The following is a 20,437-nucleotide window of genomic DNA, read 5'->3' on the forward strand; positions in this document are numbered from 1 at the left end:
GGGTGAGGGTTAGGGAGAGGGGTTAGGGAGAGGGGAATGAGGGTTAGGGAGGAGAGGGGCTAGGGCTGAGGTTTATGGATGGGGGTTAGGGAGGGGAGCAAGGGTTAGGGAGAGAGTTGAGTGTATCGGGCTAGAGGGAGATAGATAGATACCTCACAGAGAAGCAGGTCTATGATGTGGAACACCATGTAGAGGGGGAACTTGGCTGTGAAGAGCGTGAGGAACCACTGAGAGGCGTACATATGAGCCTCCAGACCCACGTTCAAGAAGTGGTTATACAAGTCTGGGATGTACTCCTATTAGAGACAGAGAAAGAAAGAAACCGTTACCCAAAAGTAAGCATCAACAGCAGAAGTGTACACAGAGAGAGGGAGACAGCAGAACAATTCCTACAGTAACAGTAGGTAGAGAAACACACAGAGAGTATCACACATTTCTTACATTTAGTCACTTATCCAGAGCGACTTACAGTATTGAGTGGATAAATGTTTTACTTTAGCCCGTACTGGTCCCCCGTGGGAATCGAACCCACAACTCGCCATTCTCCACCAACTGAGCAACACGGGACCAGCATGCACGCACGCACGCACGCACGTCATCTCACCTGCATGAGTCGCTCCAGCTGGAAGAACTTGCAGTGTAGATCCTCAAAGTTCTGCTTGAAGAGCTCCCTGAGTCCATAGTCAAACATGATCTTGACCAGGACACTAAAGGCCTGCTCCTCAGGCATCTAGACAGGGGTACAGAGAGAGAGAGAACATACATCAGAAATCACAAGCACACACTGTACGGGACCCACTGGTTGATGCTTATTTATAAAACCCTCTTAGGCCTCACTCCCCCCTATTTTGGGTTCCCGAGTGGCGCAGCGGTCTAACGCACTGCATCTCAGTGTTAGAGGCGTCACTACAGACCCTGGTTCGATTCCAGGCTGTATCACAACCGGCCGTGATTGGGAGTCCCATAGGGCGGCCGTCATTGTAAATAAGAAGGTGTTCTTAACTGACTTGCCTAGTTAAAAAAAGTTGTAAAAAATCGGAGATAACTAGAGTACGTACTGTAGCCCTCATCCTCCACATACAAAACCCGTTCTGCCAGTCACATTCTGTTAAAGGTCCCCAAAGCGCACACATACCTGGGTTGCTCCTCTTTTCAGTTCGCTCCAGCTAGCGACTGGAACGAGCTGCAACAAACACTCAAACTGGACAGTTCTCAATCTCTTCATTCAAAGACTCAATCATGGACACTCTTACTGACAGTTGTGGCTGCTTCGCGTGATGTATTGTTGTCTCTACCTTCTTGCTGCTGTTGTCTGTGCCCAATGATGTGTGTACCCTGTGCTGCTGCCATGTTGTGTTGCTGCCATGTTGTTGTCATGTGTTGCTGCCATGCTGTGCTGTCATGTGTTGCTGCCATGCTGTGTTGTCATGTGTTGCTGCCATTCTATGTTGTCGTCTGAGGTCTCTCTTTATGTAGTGTTGGGGTGTCTCTTCTTGTGATGTCTGTTTTGTCCTATATAAAAAAATATATATATCCCCCGTCCATGCAGGAGGCCTTTTGCCTTTTGGTAGGCCGTCATTGTGAGTAAGAATTTGTTCTTAACTGACTTGCCTAGTTAAATAAAGGTTAAATAAAATAAACACTGGGCTGGGACATATCTGCATCAATGTTTACTGTCCTACACATCTATCTAAATGGAACAGTACTTAAACAATGCATCAGATCTGATTTCATATATCAAAAACCTTTCGTTTAGGTTAAAAAGGAGAAGCATCTCTTGATGTCTGACTTGTTCACCATAGACCATCTAGGTACTAAGCCTGAAAGTTAATGTATCCCTGAAATAATAACAGAACAGTGCAGTTCACTGTCTATCCACTAGGTGTCAGTGTTTTAAATCAGAGAGAGCTATGGCACTGTGATGGCTGAGAGGGAGGGATGAGACACCTGCCCTGAACCTCCTCCAGCCTAGAGCACTCCATCACAGAACTGAGACTGTGAGGAGAGAGGGAAGGAGAGAGAGAGAGCGAACGAGAGACAGAGAGCGTGTCAAGATCAGCTCCCAGCTCTGCTGTTGTCATGTGTAACTCACGTGCAGGAGCAGCACAGCAGCCAGGAAAGACTGTCCCTGGCAGTAGCCAATCTCCTCATCATACACCGAGTAGGCCTGGGGAGGAGAGAGGAACAAACGCGCAACGTTAGAGACAGGAACCAGAGACGAGATGTTAGTGCCATTGTAAAGTACATTCTCTGTATTATAATAAAATAATAATAACATGGTAATTTATCAGTTGCTTTTATCCAAAGCCGCACGTCGTACAGAACCGTCAACATTGACAGTGACATATTAAGATGCAGAAATAAAAACCCACTGAGCCATTGGATCCACTTCAACTCTCCGGAGAATTACCATTGGTCGTGACGGATGACATAATAAACTCCCTGAACTCTAAATGGAGATCGAGAGAGAGGGAGGTCTGAGCAGTAGCCTTCTAAGCTACTCTGTAAACCCTGTTATAATGATGAGCTGTCTGGCTGAAACAGTCAATGCTGAAACACAGTGGTACAACGGATATGGATCAAACGTACAGGGAGAACAGACACACACACACACACACACACACACACACACTTTCTAACAGTCACAGAGAAGTGAGAGTGAACCCAGTCAACCATACAGAAACACTGCTGCTTGGTCAATGTTCAATGATGGATCGAGACCACCTGGCCAGTAGAGAAGACTCGAACCAAAACATTGACTCAGTTTAATCATTTTGGGAACCGGGGCCTCAGTTGATCACTTTGAAATTGTTAGCCCCATTGACCCACTTCCGTAATTAGTATCTGAATCAAAAACCTAACTTTTCCCGTCAATAATAATACAGTCTCGATGGTGCTTACTGCTCAGCCAAGCATTGGCGGTAAGCTATAGGTATTTTGGCTCCAGTTTTAGTTTTTCTTCGCTTCTTATTCCAACCAATCTTTGAGCAGTTGTGGGACAGTCCCTCCTAGTAATGTGTTGTAATGGAATTTTTACGATTCTGAAGCGCGACCATTTTCCCCTTGGGGATAATTCATCTTTCTTCTTCTCCTACTGCTCCCTCCTCTCCTCACCTTGCAGATCTTGTAGAGTGAGTCTTGGCCGTCTCCTCCAGTGTCCTTGAAATAGTCGTGAGCTGGAAAAGTCCTGTTAATGTCTCTGGTTATGGCACTGTCCTGGGGAGACTCCTGGGAGGGTCAGACAAGAGAAAAAGGAGAAAAAGAGGGAACGAGAGAAAGGAAACGGTCAGTGAAGTCCATAAAGTTACATTTAGATTGGCTGTTCCACTGGAGTTTGAACTTCCCCAATTAACCACTGACTCTGTACATAAAGTCCAGTAAGCGCCTAAGGAATCCAACCAGCTGAAGAGTAAGGAAGCAAACAGTACAAAATCCTCCACATCACAATACCAGACCAGTCAACAGACCTTTCTGCTCTGGCTCCACCAGGGGACAGTGTTCTATAGTAAATGCAGCCTCTCAGTCGGTCTCTCTGGGAGAGGAGAGGGGGGATGGGAGGGGAGAGGCAGAGGCAGAGGGGAGAGGAAAGGCCCCTGAACACAGCATACACTGGAGCCCGGAATAAAGGGGCCTGGATCCCTTGATAAAGATGAGCAAAAAATACTATAAAATAAATAACACAAATACTGAGCTATATTGAACGCAACAAAAAAAAACTAACAAAAAAATGCGATATATTTTATACTAATACAATTGCTCAGAGAAAGAGATTTTGCTTAACAAATAATAAAAAAGGGATAAAGATCAAAATAATAGGATTCCCTATTTTCAATCAATACTCCAGCACCCCCCTTTGACAAGATAACTCCACTGAGCCTTTGTCTCAAATGTTTTATTAGATTGAAGAACACATTAGGAGGGATCTTAGACCATTCCTCCATACAGAATCTTTCCAGATCCTTCATATCCTTCGTCCGCTCTTACGGACTGCCCTCTTCAATTCAAACCACAGGTTTTCAAATGGGGTTCAAGTACAAAGACTTGATTTTGTGGTCAATTAATTATTTCTTGGAAGATTTTGATGTGTGCTTGGGGTTGTCTTGCTGGGAGATTCACTTGCAGCCAAGTTTCGCCCAATGGTCTCCCAGCCCGCTTTTGATGTTTCATCGCCCCCTATCGTGTTCAGTTAAGAGGTAACATGAGAAGGAATCACAAAGTACCTAATATGTATTCTGTACCATTGACTGGCACGCTCAGCCTGTCTCTCGGGGTCTCTCCAGTGACTAACGTGCTGTCTCGAGGACAGTGCATTGTTTTTTTTGTGCAGGAAGGTTTGGCTGCCGCAGTGGCACAAAGAGCTAAATAACTTTTAAGAACAGTGTTGCTCCCGGACAAATCTATTTACAGAGGAAAAGTGAATGCAAATAACTTTATTGAAAGTATGTTTGATAGAAATACTATGATGTGAAGAAGAAGGGAAAAAAAGAGATGAAATGACACAGACAGGGGTGTGAATGGATCCCATCCTCTCAGCTCAGCTCTGGTTACCAGCCGTCCTCCATGTTACTGTGCTCGCCATACAGTAACACATGTACTACACGTCAGATGGCAAACGGTCTTATTACGACAGCCAGAGTGGAACCAAGGCGGCATTGAAACGTTTCCCCCGGGGATCCCTATTCTGACGCGGCGCCACACGCAATGGAATTACTGTAATTACAGTACACACACGTATGCACAGGAGTACACGCCACACACGGACGCACGCACACAAACGGACAGACACACAGACAGACAACTCCGCAGCGCCCTTTTCAAATATGAATTACCCTCGGGTTCCATTATTGATGCTCTGTTTATCTGGAACAGAACAGCATTTAAATAATGCACATAGTCACAGTTACTGGCATCCACACACAGCTACACAGTCTCAGTCAGTCACTGAGCTGAGCCAGTTAGCCAGTGACTTAGGGGCAGATTCAGCACTAGATTTCTGGACCAGTATGGCGGACAGTATTTACACAATAACGGTGAGAGTCACTGGCACAGAGGAAATGATTCAGCACTAGCTTCAGTACCAGGTACCAGTTACCAGCACCAGTACTACGGCTGGATGTCTGGTCACCAACAGACCAATTTTAGTTATCGTCCTGAAGTGTGGCAGTGTGCGCCCTCGTTTACTCCTCTTCAAGGATTTAAAAGCATCGGTATAAGAAATGTGGTACACCAGGGGTCTCCAACCTTTTCTAGCATGAGAGCTACTTTTAAATGATGAAAAATGTTGTGAGCTACTGTTTTTTTAACCTTTCAAATAGACACTATGTATTTCCCCAAATTCAGTTTTCTTGATAATTTTTTCCCGTTTTTATTTTTTTCTACCGAATTACAATTATTCATAGAGAAACAATGACATTTGATGTTCTGAGTCCATGTCAATGCTGAAATCACATCAGAAGACCTTTTTTTTTTTAGGACATTTTGTTGTTGTTGGTCTAACTAGTCATCGCAGACATAGCCCTAGGAAGTAGGGCTGCTGATAAATATCTCTATTTTTTTTACATATATAATCTCCCCCCCTCATAAAATCAGCGAATTATGCCTTTATTACTCATGTACACCAACTTTGCAACAACTGGACCCAACCGACCAACTCCCTCTCTCCTTCCATCCTAATCTCCATCAAGCTTTCTGTTCCTACTTCCATAGAGGAAGACTGAAACCAAAAGAAAGCAAGCAGGAGAAGAATGGACGGAAGAAAAGAAGAATAAACAAAGACCTAAGTGGTGGACGGACCTCTCCTCTCCTTCCAGCCATTGCGCCACACCCTAGGGGTAGTAGGGGGTGGCTAACACCTGTGTCCCAAATGGCACCCTATTCCCTATATTGGGCACTACTTTTGACCAGAGCCCTATGGGGTCAAAAGGAGTGCACTATATAAGGATATAGGGATGTAGCGCTGGACTGAGGCCTGTGAGCCATTGGTCTCCATCACTGATAAGGATCCATGTTTATGTTCTGAAGGGTTCTCTCGGGCTCCGAGATACTTTAAAAAGCCCAGTGACATTACACCAATTAGCCCCTGTCCATCTAGAGCCTTCGCGTGAGTGGGGAGAGAAAAAAAACAGTGTTTGGTGATGCTCGTTGTTAGTGATGGAGAGAGAGACGGTGTGTGTGTGTGTGTGTGTGTGTGTGTGTGTGTGTGTGTGTGTGTGTGTGTGTGTGTGTGTGTGTGTGTGTGACTTCTGCAGGAAGCACTTTAACCTGTTCCTCCATTGTTTACAGCTCAGGTTTATTCTGACCCAACACAATGGCATTTTGTTTTTCTTACTTAGGGCTGATTATGAGACCTGGAGTGGGGCGATGAAAGCCCTACTCCAGGAAGTATGGTGGGAGTGAGAGAAAGGCCCTGTGTGGGGGAGCAACCTGCCCTCCCACATACAGCCACCCTCAGCCCTGAATACAGAGCCAGGCTGGGCAGAGGTGTCTGTATAGGGTGTGGCAATGTTCCTTTCCTCTGTACGGCCGGCTAGCTCCTCTGGCTCCAGCTAACAGGCTAGCCAACAGGCTAGCAGTCTATCGGCTCCAGGCAGGGAGCTAAGAATAACCCACATATGGAAGAAGTTCTTCTTCAGATGAACTTTGCCTGATTTCACAAATAATGTACAGGACCTGAAAGACTGAAGATGTGGTGAAAGCTGATCCCTGGTACTCCATTTGTGGTAACGATAAGTCGATAGCATACACAAACATGTGTCCATCATGTGCAGGTATGCATTTGTGGTAACACTGACACACACACACGCCCATATAGTGTACAAGCACATCTCAGTGAGCCCACAAGCACGCACACATCCACGTTTTCTCAAAGCACAAAGCAAGAATAACAAGCAGGAAGTGTGATTCCTTTAGATAAGATCACATTTATTTGCTCAGTGCAGAATAATACACCAGAATAGAAATATCTCCAGACAACTCTACAACATGACATCATTACAAGGCTCACGGCACTGAGTTAGTTAACTAGCCTTAAATAACACGGAGAACATGATTATGTTTAAGCCTCAACAACATTCAGTTTACCCAGCATTTGCGATGAATAATCTAAACATTGAATAGAATTCAACCAATGTTAAACATTACATTTGAAAAAAGTCAAATTTTCAACCATGTTTTGGGACATTTCCAGCCAAACGGCCTTCTTGTTAATGTGTCCATTCTCCTCTTAATCTGATAAAGAGCTGAGCCACTTAAAACAGTCGGGTCATGAGCTAGCCATTAAGAGAGCCTGGCCTGACAATTTAGAGCATTAAGAAAATACATATGAGAAAATTCAATAAGGACATGTTGGATAACAGAAGGGAAAACAGTGTGTGTGTGTGTGTGTGTGTGTGCACCCTGTGTGCGTGGGTGTGTTGTCCTCTAGTAAAGCTTGGGCCACAAAACTGTCACAGATTTGGCATGGACGTTTCCAGCATCATATCAGGTCTCACAACGTCCTAATATGGCACTGTCGAGAGCAGGTCATCGTGGGAGTTTGGGTCCCCGGGATCACTAGCCCTAGCACTTTGATGTTTTCCCACAGGAAAAAGAAAAGGACTTGCCGTGGTTCTTTGGCATTGAAATGTCCCAAAAATGTACATCAGCAAAATAGCAAAGCAAGAAACCTTTCCCCCAGTTATGCCCCTTTCTAAAGTACCGTCAACTGACTGCTGGATTGAATGGATTGAACTAACTGACACCTAGATGGAGATACTGTCAAATGTTGAACTCATATCTTCCTCAAAAGAAGAACACCTGAATTCTCTTTAAAATACACAACAATATTAGTAAATCTATTAACCTGAAAGCATGGAAAATGGTATATAAATGTTAAGGAATTGTTTAAGAAGTAGAAATCCACCTCATCGGAATACTAAGTGGTCAGTATCTGAAGAAATAAGAGCCTGTTTGAAAGTACAATAGTAGGAAACCCAATCAATATTTGGCATACTTCCGTGGGCAAATATTTGTTTTGAGAGAACTGAGCTGCCTGTCAGTATCCAACACACACAAAAAAAGACCCAAACATTTACAAAAAAACCTATGCATTCGCACATCAAACATAGTAGCATACAAAGCACCCACACACACACACATCCATCCCCAAAGGGCAGAAGAGTCACGGAGAAAGTCATGTGAAAGTAATAAAGTGGTGAACAACGTGTGATGACTCTGGCAGAAACACTATTATTACCAGAATATCACTAACAGTCCAGGAACATCACATGGTCAATAGAGAGAAACAGATCTATTGTTTCACTAACCGGTGGTAAAATGTTGAGAAAAAAAATGATTTAAAAAAAAAATGCATTGATTGTGTGTGTGTGTGATAGGCCTACGTGTTGTCATTCTTCAATAAAACAGACAAAATGGAGGAACAATGAACGTATTGCACTGTGCCCTTTGACTGAGCGAAGACAGTCTCCAAAAGTGTTTGTCGTTTGACAATATTTGAATTGTGAGCTTTCTTATTCAAATCACCTAATCAAATATATACAGTAGGCAAAACATGCATAAGACTATGTACAAATTTGAAATGTAACATGGACCTTTAGCCTACATAAAGATGAACAGCACTGTATTCATTGCAGAGGCAGCCTAACAATACAGTAGTCCAACTCAATGTCTGTCCATACCGTCATCACTGCAAAATTCCTAACATGAAAACTTCCATTTAAAAAAGATCACCCTAAATGACACGTTATTTCTCTCTACATCTCTCATTCCGTCTCGTTCTTTTTGAAATATATAACATCTAAAACACACATTCAACTTTGGTCAACTAAGAAAATAAAGCTACTAATTATATTGTATATTTGCTCCCAAATGGAGGAGTAGGCTACCATAAAAAGAGAGAGAAAAGTTTCAAGAGGCCAAAGCCTGTGAAAGGTCTAATAAATATCTAGTAACATTGGACCAAAAACAGTTGAACATTGAGATCTTCATTTCTATCTGTTTCATTGTACTGTATAGTAATGCAGCCCTACAGGTTCTTGTGTTACAGGTTACATCCCGAATGGCACCCTATTCCCTATCTAGTACACTACTTTTGACCAGAACCCTATTGGTCCTGGTCAAAAGTAGTGCTCTAGTACACTACTTTTGACCAGAGCCCTATTGGTCCTGGTCAAAAGTAGTGCACTATATAGTGAATAGGGAGCCAATTGGGATGTAACCTGTAACACAAGTACCTGTAGGGCTGCATTACTATACAGACAATACTTTACGACACTTGGCCAGGGACAGATGTTCCTCAGCTAACAGCAGCTCACAGCTTTCTCAACATTCACTGTTATTAACCCATGGCCAAACTATAACGGCGTCACGTCACCGTTAACGCGAGTCGCAATTTAACAACTCACGATGATCTATGAGACATGCTATACAACATGAAAAAGCAGCACGTCCGCGAAGCGGGGATCGCTTGAGTCTATTTTCCACGACAGGGAGAGCATTGCAGACGTCGATGCACAGAAACAAGCAGATACGATCAAAGATAAATTCACAAATAATAACAAAAAATTCATCGTGGACACATTAAAGGGTTTGCTATCGTATTTTAGGCTGGTATTAATTTTTTTTTACTTCCAACTTGACGCAATTGTTGTCGCCTAACCACCAAAGTAAATGATTCTCATCATTCTCCTTTGTTGTTATGGCGCAACAAGCAACCTGGCCTCAGAGAAAGACGTGTAATACTGTACGTCCCCGAAGATATATTCGTCTGCTATTGTACGACGAATAATACTATAGACCATATCCTATAATCATATGATATTGTAAAACCGCAATTGCATTCATAATGTAACGTAATATATCATACTAAAAGAAGTGTCACAGATTTATGTACAGAATAATACGAATTGCCCTGAGACCACGTTGCGTAATCAGATAATTGGAATTGAAAATTTGACATCGGAAATAAAAATCAGAGGTGGATGTTCACTCAGTCATCAGAAAAATCTTAGATAATTAAGACAGTAAAGGTCACTAATCAGGCCAACTGTATTGGCTTGTTAACACCGGATGCAACAGACAAAGGGGCAACGCTTTGGAGATGATAAACTACTCTGAAACTTAAACAATCAACTTTCAAATCAATCTTCTGCTTTGACACAGCGACCACATTCTCCTCATAAGTGAACTGGAACGTACTGTCTGCAATGTACTTTGGTTAGAGTCAGACAGGCTCTGATGATAAGGAAGCTTGTTGAAACAAAAGTCCTGGTGTTTAAACCTCTAAACAAAATGGTCCTCTCTTTCTTTGCCCGTACCTCTGCTTCAGAACAGCCCAGATATAAATTAATTATGAAGTACTTGCTTCTCTTCAGTCTGAGCTTGCTGCACCCTTCAGAGCACAATATTGTAAATATTCTGTTTCCGTGTTTAAATAAAAACCACAAGGGAAAACATTTAAATAAGTTATTGAAAGCTCCTCTTAGCTCAGTATTAAAGTGTTTTTCAGTTTTTTAAATTATGTGAGTACTTTGTTGCATTTAATACACTGTAGTCATCGCACAAATACACATTGTTTCACAAACTGCTAGGAAGATACACAGTCTCAAACATATTTTTCCCATAAGAACTTGTGTTCTTACAGTTTGTGTTTTTGGCAAGTACTGTCAGAAGGGAGGTGTTCAATCAATTAACACTCCATCAACGTCAAAACGCTGAAACAACGTAGCCATAGCTCTGTCATCCGTAACTGGAGTCAAAGGTTAGGGTACTGTAATTCCACATCCTTATTCTGACTCTCACTCCCCCTCCATGTTCTACCTCTCTCATGGCAGAGGCTGGGCTGTACTTCCCATGCGGGGCTCAAAGCGCTCAGGTCCTGGAGCCGATCCTGTCAGAGCCAGCTGTGGCCAGGAACGCAACCATCCAACAAACATCCAACTGTCTGGAAACAACCATAGCAACACACTTCCTGTGAAGCCTGTTCCCCTTAGCTCAGCATCAACATGGGACACACTTAGTGCTTTAGCAACACAACACACTGACTCAACCGTCACACGGGTCTCTGGGAGGTCCTACACATGGCATGTGGAGCGTGTGCAGACTGGCCCCTGTCCGTGCCCCGGCCCAGGGCCAAAAGGATTCTTACTGTCCACACGCTGCACGCAGAATGAACATAGACGTTTTAAACCCTTCCGGAAGGCACTGTTGGTTAGACTATAGATCAGACAGTTACAGAAGCTGTTGCTGATAGCCAGCCAGGTGGTGAGGAATGAGGCGACTGGGTGACGGTAGATTCCAGCGCTCTCCAACAGGAAGTACAGGATGTAGGGAAGCCAGAGGAGATAGAAAACGCTGGTGATGCGAAATAGCACCATGGCGTAGCGTTTGTCCGTGCACGCCGGCGCGTGCTGCGGCTGGCCGTCCTGTCCCAGAGAGCTCTCCTGTGGGCTGAAGCGGGCGCGGCGCTCGCTGATCTCCTTCGTGTGTTGCCGGCAGATACGGAAGATGTTGGCGTAGGTGAAGCAGACCGTCATGGCGGCCGGCACGTAGAGCAGCGCCACGATGAACGACGTGAAGAGCGGCTTTGTCCCCCACTCCATGGCACACCACTCCACCACGTCGCCGTGGTAGCCAGGCTTCCCCCAGCCGAAGAAGGAGGGCAGGAAGACGAGGGCGGAGTAGAGCCAGATGAGGAGGATGCACACGCGGATCCGGCACGGTGTCACCAGTGTAGCATACGACAGCGGACGCGTTATCGCCATGTAGCGGTCCACGCTAACGCACGCCAGTGACGCCATGGAAACGCTCTTCAACACGGAAACCATGTAACCAAACACCTTACAGGTGAGCTCTTCATCCAGGCCTTTCAGGTGGTGGAGGAGGGAGAGGGAAGGGATGAGGCAGCTGACCCCAACTAACAAGTCTGCGTAGGCCATGGTCTGGATGAAGGCGCTGGTGGTGTGGTGGTGGAGCAGTGGAGCACAGTGGAAGACAAATATCACCACCAGGTTGCCAGAGATGATGAGAACTGTGAGGAGCAAGATGATGGCCACCTCTAAAAGACAGGTGTTGAAGATCTGGGAGTAGCCCATGTCTAGGAGGCAGAACGGAGAGCCGCTCTGGTTCAGGAGCTCAAGGTCCAGCAGGTCCAAGGAAGAGTTCATCTTGCAGCCAGTGAGCCTTCTGAAAGCCCCTGGTCTGAAACCAGATCCAGAGACAGAGGACTGGAACTTGGCTGGGGATGGTCAATGGCTGGTCCAAGTCCTAGCTCAGCAGCAGACCAGGTTGGTGCCCCAAAGAGAGGAGCTGTGTTCCCTCTGCCATGTCAGCAGCAATGTGAGGACTAACCCTTGCCCACGATCAGGGACTAGGGAGTCTCCCAGGGCACCCCTCACTGCACAGACACAGAGGAGTCACACAGAGAAGGACACAGATAGCAGAGGACAAATACTCTGGCAGGCTCTCATCCTACTTCTCGTTCTCTCCTCAGAAAAGACAGCCAACACATGCAGCGCTGTGTGCCTGCTGCATGAAGAGCAGGGGGAAAATATATATAAAAAGGTCAAACAAGTTTCATCATCTTTGCTTACTATAATACCGGTTTGTCTCATAGAAACGCAGTCACATGTTCCCCAATATCTCAGGAGAATGTTGTGTCCTCTCCTTCAGTCTTTTCCTCCAAACACGGACAGCTCAGACGAATAGTGTCCAAAGAGTCGAAACCACCCGCTCTGCTAATGTCCTCAGGAACTTCAGCATAAACGAGAAAAGCAAGGAAATTCACATCCACTCTTCTCACTCAGGCTCTCCCGGTCTCTCTCACGCCGGGAACAGAGAGTATAAATGTTAAATGTAAATGATTGAGGATGAAGGAGTAGCCTCAAGCAGGTGATTGGCATTTTAAACAGAGTCCAGGTCTCCTCAGAGAGGCAGCAGCAGCATATGGTGGAAATGAGAGAGCAGGAGCAGGCATACCGATGCAGAAACCCAGTCTCTCTATCTCGAGTGGAGTTGATTCAGCCTTGTTTCTCTCGCTCTGTCTCTCTCTCCTTTGCTCTCTATCTCGCGGTCTCTGTCTCCGTGAGTGAGTGAGTGAGAGACCGTCTCCTTCTCTCTGACTCCGTCTCACTCCGCCCATCCCCGTCTCACTCACTCCGTCCGTCCGTCCCACTCCGCCCGTCCCCGTCTCGCTCGCTCCGTCTCGCTCGCTCGCTCCGTCTCGCTCGCTCGCTTTCTCTCTCTCGCATCTCACTCGTTCGCTCACTCTCTCGGTCTCACTCTCTCGGTCTCGCTCGCTCACTCTCTCCGTCTCACTCTCTCGGTCTCGCTCGCTCACTCTCTCCGTCTCACTCTCTCGGTCTCGCTCGCTCACTCTCTCCGTCTCACTCTCTCGGTCTCGCTCGCTCACTCTCTCCGTCTCACTCTCTCGGTCTCGCTCGCTCACTCTCTCGGTCTCGCTCGCTCACTCTCTCGGTCTCGCTCCGTCTCACTCTCTCGGTCTCACTCGCTCACTCGCTCCGTCTCACTCTCTCGGTCTCACTCGCTCACTCGCTCCGTCTCACTCTCTCGGTCTCACTCGCTCTCTCGCTCCCTCGGTCTCACTCTCTCGGTCTCACTCGCTCACTCGCTCCCTCGGTCTCACTCTCTCGGTCTCACTCGCTCCGTCTCACTCTCTCGGTCTCACTCGCTCACTCGCTCCGTCTCACTCTCTCGGTCTCACTCGCTCACTCGCTCCGTCTCACTCTCTCGGTCTCACTCGCTCACTCGCTCCGTCTCACTCTCTCGGTCTCACTCGCTCACTCGCTCCGTCTCACTCTCTCGGTCTCACTCGCTCACTCGCTCCCTCGGTCTCACTCTCTCGGTCTCACTCGCTCACTCGCTCCCTCGGTCTCACTCTCTCGGTCTCACTCGCTCCGTCTCACTCTCTCGGTCTCACTCGCTCACTCGCTCCGTCTCACTCTCTCGGTCTCACTCGCTCACTCGCTCCGTCTCACTCTCTCGGTCTCACTCGCTCACTCGCTCCGTCTCACTCTCTCGGTCTCACTCGCTCACTCGCTCCCTCGGTCTCACTCTCTCGGTCTCACTCGCTCACTCGCTCCCTCGGTCTCACTCTCTCGGTCTCACTCGCTCCGTCTCACTCTCTCGGTCTCACTCGCTCACTCGCTCCGTCTCACTCTCTCGGTCTCACTCGCTCACTCGCTCAGTCTCACTCTCTCAGTCTCACTCGCTCAGTCTCACTCTCTCAGTCTCACTCGCTCAGTCTCACTCTCTCAGTCTCACTCGCTCAGTCTCACTCGCTCAGTCTCACTCGCTCAGTCTCACTCGCTCAGTCTCACTCGCTCAGTCTCACTCTCTCAGTCTCACTCTCTCAGTCTCACTCTCTCAGTCTCACTCGCTCAGTCTCACTCGCTCAGTCTCACTCGCTCAGTCTCACTCGCTCAGTCTCACTCTCTCAGTCTCACTCTCTCAGTCTCACTCGCTCAGTCTCACTCGCTCAGTCTCACTCGCTCAGTCTCACTCGCTCAGTCTCACTCTCTCAGTCTCACTCGCTCAGTCTCACTCTCTCAGTCTCACTCGCTCAGTCTCACTCTCTCAGTCTCACTCGCTCAGTCTCACTCGCTCAGTCTCACTCTCTCAGTCTCACTAGCTCACTCGCTCAGTCTCTCTCGGTCGGTCGGTCGCTCTCTCTCTCTCTCTGGGGCTCGCTCTCTCTCTCTCTCTGGGGCTCGCTCTCTCTCTCTGGGGCTCGCTCTCTCTCTCTCTCTGGGGCTCGCTCTCTCTCTCTCTCTGGGGCTCTCTCTCTCTCTCTGGGGCTCTCTCTCTCTCTCTGGGGCTCTCTCTCTCTCTCTGGGGCTCTCTCTCTCTCTCTGGCTCTCTCTCTCTCTCTCTCTCTCTCTCTCTCTCTCTCTCTCTCTCTCTCTCTCTCTCTCTCTCTCTCTCTCTCTCTCTCTGCAGCAGGCAGGGCAGAGCCAGTCCTCCCCCTGTTCTAACGCCAGCCAGTAAGCAGCTGCAGGAGCGCAAGTCTCCCTTGTCCCTCCCATGACAGGCTGGCTGGCTGCACAGAGCATACCCCGACCACCACTCCACTATCTCACTCCCACGCACACTCTCGCTCTCTTTCCTTGAACTCACACACCTCTCTCTCATATACACACACATATCATTATTTAACACTCACTTATCCCTACAGACCTAGTAAGTGCATTATGCTCATACCAGTCTGTGTTAAAAATGCCGAAAACGCCAATTTCTCTCTCTATTTTTTTCAGACACATTCAGGCTGTATACCAAAAGTATGTGGACACCTGCTCGTCAAACTTCTCATTACAAAATCATGGGCAGTAATATGGAGTTGGTCCTCCTTTGCTGCTATAACAGCCTCCACTCTTCTGGGAAGGCTTTTCACTAGATGTTGGAACATTGCTGCAGGGACTTGCTTCCATTCAGCCACAAGAGCATTAGTGAGGTCTGGCACTGATGTTGGGAGATTAGGCCTGGCTCGCAGTCGGCATTCCAATTCATCCCAAAGGTGTTCAATGGGGTTGAGGTCAGGGCTGTGTGCAGGCCAGTCAAGTTCTTCCACACCAATCTAGACAAACCATTTCTGTATGGACCTCGCTTTTTTCACGGGGGCATTGTCATGATGAAACAGGAAAAGGCTTTCCCCAAACTCTTGCCACAAACTTGGAAGCACGGAATTGTCTAGAACATCATTGTATGCTGTAGCGTTAAGATCTACCCTCAATGGAACTAAGGGGACTAGCCTGAACCATTAAAAACAGCCCCAGACCATTATTCCTCCTTCACCAAACTTTACAGTTGGCACTATGCATTGGGGCAGGTAGCGTTCTCCTGGCATCCGCAAACCCAGATTCGTCTGTTGGACTGCCAGATGGTGAAGCATGATTTATCACTCCAGAGAACGCGTTTCCACTGTTCCAGAGTCCATTGGTGGCGAGCTTCACACCACAAGGCTTGAGTACAGCTGCTCGGGCATGGAAACCCATTTCATGAAGCTCCCGACAAACAGTTATTGTGCTGACATTGCTTCCAGAGGCAGTTTGGCAGCTCTAGCAGGGCTGAAACTTGATGAACTACTTTGTTGGAAAGGTGGCATCCTATGACGGTGCCATGTCGAAAGTCACTGAATTTGTTCTTAACTGACTTGCCTAGTTAAATAAAGGTAAAATAAAACTGAGCTTTTCAGTAAGGCCATTCTACTGCCAATGTTTGTCACATGGCTGTGTGCTCGATTTTATACAACTGTCAACAACGGGTGTGGCTGAAATAGCCAAATTCACTAATCTGAAGTGTCCACATACTTTTGTATATATAATGTACAGTTGAAGTCGGAAGTTTACATACACTTAGGTTGGAGTCATTAAAACTCATTTTTCATCCACTCCACAAATTTCTTGTTAACAAACTATAGTTTTGGCAAGTCGGTTAGAACATCTACTTTGTGCATGACAAAAGTAATTTTTCCAACAATTGTTTACAGACAGATCATTTCATTTATAATTCACTGCATCACAATTCCAGTGGGTCAGAAGTTTACATACCCTTAGTTGACTGTGCCTTTAAACAGCTTGGAAAATTCAAGAAAATTATGTCATGGCTTTACAAGCTTCTGATAAGAATTAGGCTATCATTTGAGTCAATTGGAGGTGTACCTTCAAACTCAGTGCCTCTTTGCTTGACATCATGAAAAATCAAAAGAAATCAGCCAAGACCTCAGAAAGAAAATTGGAGACCTCCACAAGTCTGGTTCATCCTTGGGAGCAATTTCCAAAAGCCTGAAGGTACCACATTCATCTGTACAAACAATAGTACGCAAGTATAACACCATGGGACCACGCAGCAGTCATACCGCTCAGGAAGGAGATGCGTTCTGTCTCCTAGAGATGAACGTACTTTGGTGTGAAAAGTGAAATTAAAACCCAGAAAAACAGCAAAGGACCTTGTGAAGATGCTGGGGGAAACAGGGACAAAAGTATCTATATCCACAGTAAAACGAGTCATATCGACATAACCTGAAAGGCCGCTCAGTAAGGAAGAAGCCATTGCTCCAAAACCGCCATAAAAAAGCCAGACTATGGTTTGCAACTGCACATGGGGACAAAGATCGTACTTTTTAGAGAAATGTCCTCTGGTCTGATGAAACAAAAATAGAACTGTTTGGCCATAATGACCATCGTTATGTTTGGAGGAAAAAGGGGGAGGCTTGCAAGCCGAAGAACACCATCCCAACTGTGAAGCACGGGGGTGGCAGCATCATGTTGTGGGGGTGCTTTGCAGCAGGAGGGACTGGTGCACTGCACAAAATAGATGGCACGTGAGGATGGAAAATGATGTGGATATATTGAAGCAACATCTCAAGACACCAGTCAGGAAGTTAAAGCTTGGTCGCAAATGGGTCTTCCAAATGGACAATGACCCCAAGCATACTTCCAAAATTGTGGCAAAATGGCTTAAGGACAACAAAGCCAAGGTATTGGAGTGGCCATCACAAAGCCCTGACCTCAATCCTATAGAAAATGTGTGGGCAGAACTGAAAAAGTGTGTGCGAGCAAGGAGGCCTACCAACCTGACTCAGTTACACCAGCTCTGTCAGGAAGAATGGGCCAAAATTCACCCAACTTATTGTGGGAAGCTTGAGGAAGGCTACCCGAAATGTTTGACCCAAGTTAAACAATTTAAAGGCAATGCCAAATACTAATTGAGTGTATGTAAACTTCTGACCCACTGGGAATGTGATGAAAGAAATAAAATCTGAACTAAATCATTCTCTCTACTATTATTCTGACATTTCACATTCTTAAAATAAAGTGGTGATCCTAACTGAACTAAGACAGGGAATTCTTACTAGGATTAAATGTCAGGAATTGTGAAAAACTGAGTTTAAATGTATTTGGCTAAGGTGTATGTAAACTTCCGACTTCAACTGTATATACCCAAATTTGACTTCTATAGGGTTTTGATAAGATATGTTGCTGTCTAGAGCCCTAGAGATTTTAATATTGGGTTATTTGTGCACTCCTATAACGCTAGTAGTGTAAACCAAAAAAAGTACAATGCCCTCACTCTTCCTCTCTTAAATGCCAGGGTAAGAGTTTCAGTTTCTTTTTTATTCAATAAATTAAGTTTACGGAAATTCTGATCGCAATTGTGCCTCATTGTTTTACCCACTTTGTTCCTCACTAGCACAACACTTAGATTCACATATTCACATTATTAGCATAGAGTTGAACTGACATCAGTGGATGTTATCTGTGCCTTGCGTCCTCTGGTCCGACTGAGTTGTTGCTGCACCAAATAAATACTCGTGGTTTTTGGAGCCTGGCCATCTGTACTGTTCTACTCATTTCCTTCCCAGCAGCCATGACAGGGCATTGCTATCACAAACTGTGGGAGATTCGGACTTCTGATCGGAGATCATAACGAGCCAAGACAAGAACAGGGCATTGGGAGGACACTGTATTTTTGTCCATCTTGTAAAGGAAATTTGTCTTCTCTAAACTTCAACCCCAGACACCACAGAAACACTCAAATGACACATTTTTTTCAGTCATTGAATGTCTTCCAGGTAAAGGGAAGGCTAGCACCTCCGTCTAACATGAAGCATGAATGTGAATAAAACAATAGCACTTTGGCAGATAAGACCATACTTCCACAGTTACATGATTAAGAATGGCTTTTATAATTTGTATAAAATATAGCTAATGTCCCTCAGGGCACTCACTGTGCAAGATGAGTTTACATTTTCGCATTCCTCCTCAAGGCCCTTCATTGTAGTGAGTGTGTGTGTGTGTGTGTCTGTGCAGCTTACATGCGTGTGCGTCGTCTCTTATGCACCTGCTCCTCATTAGGCTGCCAGATCACCAGATGCTGTTCCTTCATTTAGCTTCTTCTCTGAGGACTGCAGTGTGTCTGAACTGAAGACGCTCAGCACGCTCTGTTTTGCTCCCTGCTTTCACTGTCTGGCTAAAGTAAAGACTTCAATCCTCGCATGAAAACTATGAATGAGGATGAAAGCCTCGTCTTTGGTCATACTGAAGGAGCGTGACTGAAATGTTGCCTATACTGGTCTGTCCCACAATAACTGGCTGCATTGTCTTTAGAGTTTAAACTTTCTCCCCTACCATCTGACTGTCAGACCAGTGTCTGCCTGTCTGTTTGCCTGACTGTCCATCTGTCTGCCTTTCTGTCTGCCTTTCTGTCTGCCCGTCAGTCAGTCCATCTCTACCGCAGTGTCTTTCAGTCTCTCCAGAGACTGACATTAAGATGTGAAAGGCACTTGCCAATCGGGCAAGTTATTTTGTATTTTTGGGTTGCCCGAATATTATGATCACTTGCACAAAAATGTAAACTAGCTATTTACATGCAGAAATACCATATACAGTATTGTTTTATTTTAACTTAAACAATGTGAAGGAACCAGACAGATCAGTTTTAGGAATTCCTTGCAGTGTGGTTGATTTGCCTGCCCGATGAGGCAACCTCAGAGCAGGCTCAACTTGCATGACTTCTCTGTTCACTTTCCCCAGGAAATAGCACAACCCTTAATGTATTTTTTTGTTGTTGTTATCAAATCAAATCACATTTTTTTGGGTCGTATACAAATATTTAGCAGATGTTATTGTGGGTGTAGCAAAAATGCTTGTGTTCCTAGCTCCAACAGTGCAGTAATATCTAAAAATACACAACATAACACACAAATCTAAAAAGAATGGAATTAATAAATATAGAAATATTAGGACGAGCAATGTCGGTGTCCGAAGTATAAACATATACTGTATATATGTGATGAGATGTATAGACAATATGGGCAGTATATGGGAAGAATAGTATATGTACAGCAATAGTTAAATAGAATAGGCCTTGACTAGAATACAGTGTCTACTGAACATAAATATAAACACAAGATGAAACAATTTCAAAGATTTTAATGAGCTCCAGTTCAAATAAGGAAATTGGTCAATTGAAATAAATTCCTTAGACCCTAATCTATGGATTTCACATGACTGGGAATACAGATATGCATCTGTTGGTCACAGATAACTTGAAAAAAACAAATAGTGGCATGGATCAGAAAAGCAGTCAGTTTCTGGTGTGACCATTTGCCTCTTGCAGCGCAACACATTTCCTTCACATAGAGTTGATCAGGCTGTTGATTGTGGCCTGTGGAATGTTGTTCCGCCCCTCTTAATGGCTGTGCGAAGTTTCTGGATATTGGTGGGAACTGGAACACACTGTCGTACACATCGATCCAGAGCATTCCAGAAATGCTCATTGGGTGACATGTCAGGTGAGTATGCAGGCCATGGAAGAACTGGGACATTTTCAGCTTCCAGGAATAGTGTACAGATCATTGCGACATGGGGCCGTGCATTATCATGCTGAAACATGAGGTGATGGCAGTGGATGAATGACACAACAA

General features: G+C 45.5%; 2 protein-coding genes across 5 annotated transcripts in view; both read right to left on the bottom strand.

The window, feature by feature from the left end:
• rabgap1 (RAB GTPase activating protein 1) overlaps positions 1–20,437 on the bottom strand; it is a 146,841-nt gene that overhangs the window by 42,135 nt on the left and 84,269 nt on the right. For all 4 annotated transcript variants that reach the window (XM_014125816.2, XM_014125812.2, XM_045688348.1 and 1 more), the window contains 4 exons: positions 3,115–3,228; positions 2,093–2,167; positions 605–730; positions 153–296 (listed from right to left, as the gene is read on the bottom strand). In XM_014125816.2, the coding sequence (XP_013981291.1) occupies positions 153–296; positions 605–730; positions 2,093–2,167; positions 3,115–3,228 (459 nt within the window). The remainder of the gene's footprint in view (positions 1–152; positions 297–604; positions 731–2,092; positions 2,168–3,114; positions 3,229–20,437) is intronic.
• Positions 6,901–13,156, bottom strand: LOC106561678 (probable G-protein coupled receptor 21). The gene has a single exon (XM_045688356.1). The coding sequence runs from the start codon at positions 12,159–12,161 to the stop codon at positions 11,070–11,072; it is 1,092 nt and encodes a 363-aa protein (XP_045544312.1). The 5' UTR covers positions 12,162–13,156; the 3' UTR covers positions 6,901–11,069.

The sequence above is a fragment of the Salmo salar genome, chromosome ssa01 (genome assembly GCF_905237065.1).
Source record: "Salmo salar chromosome ssa01, Ssal_v3.1, whole genome shotgun sequence".
Classification (NCBI taxonomy): domain Eukaryota; kingdom Metazoa; phylum Chordata; class Actinopteri; order Salmoniformes; family Salmonidae; genus Salmo; species Salmo salar.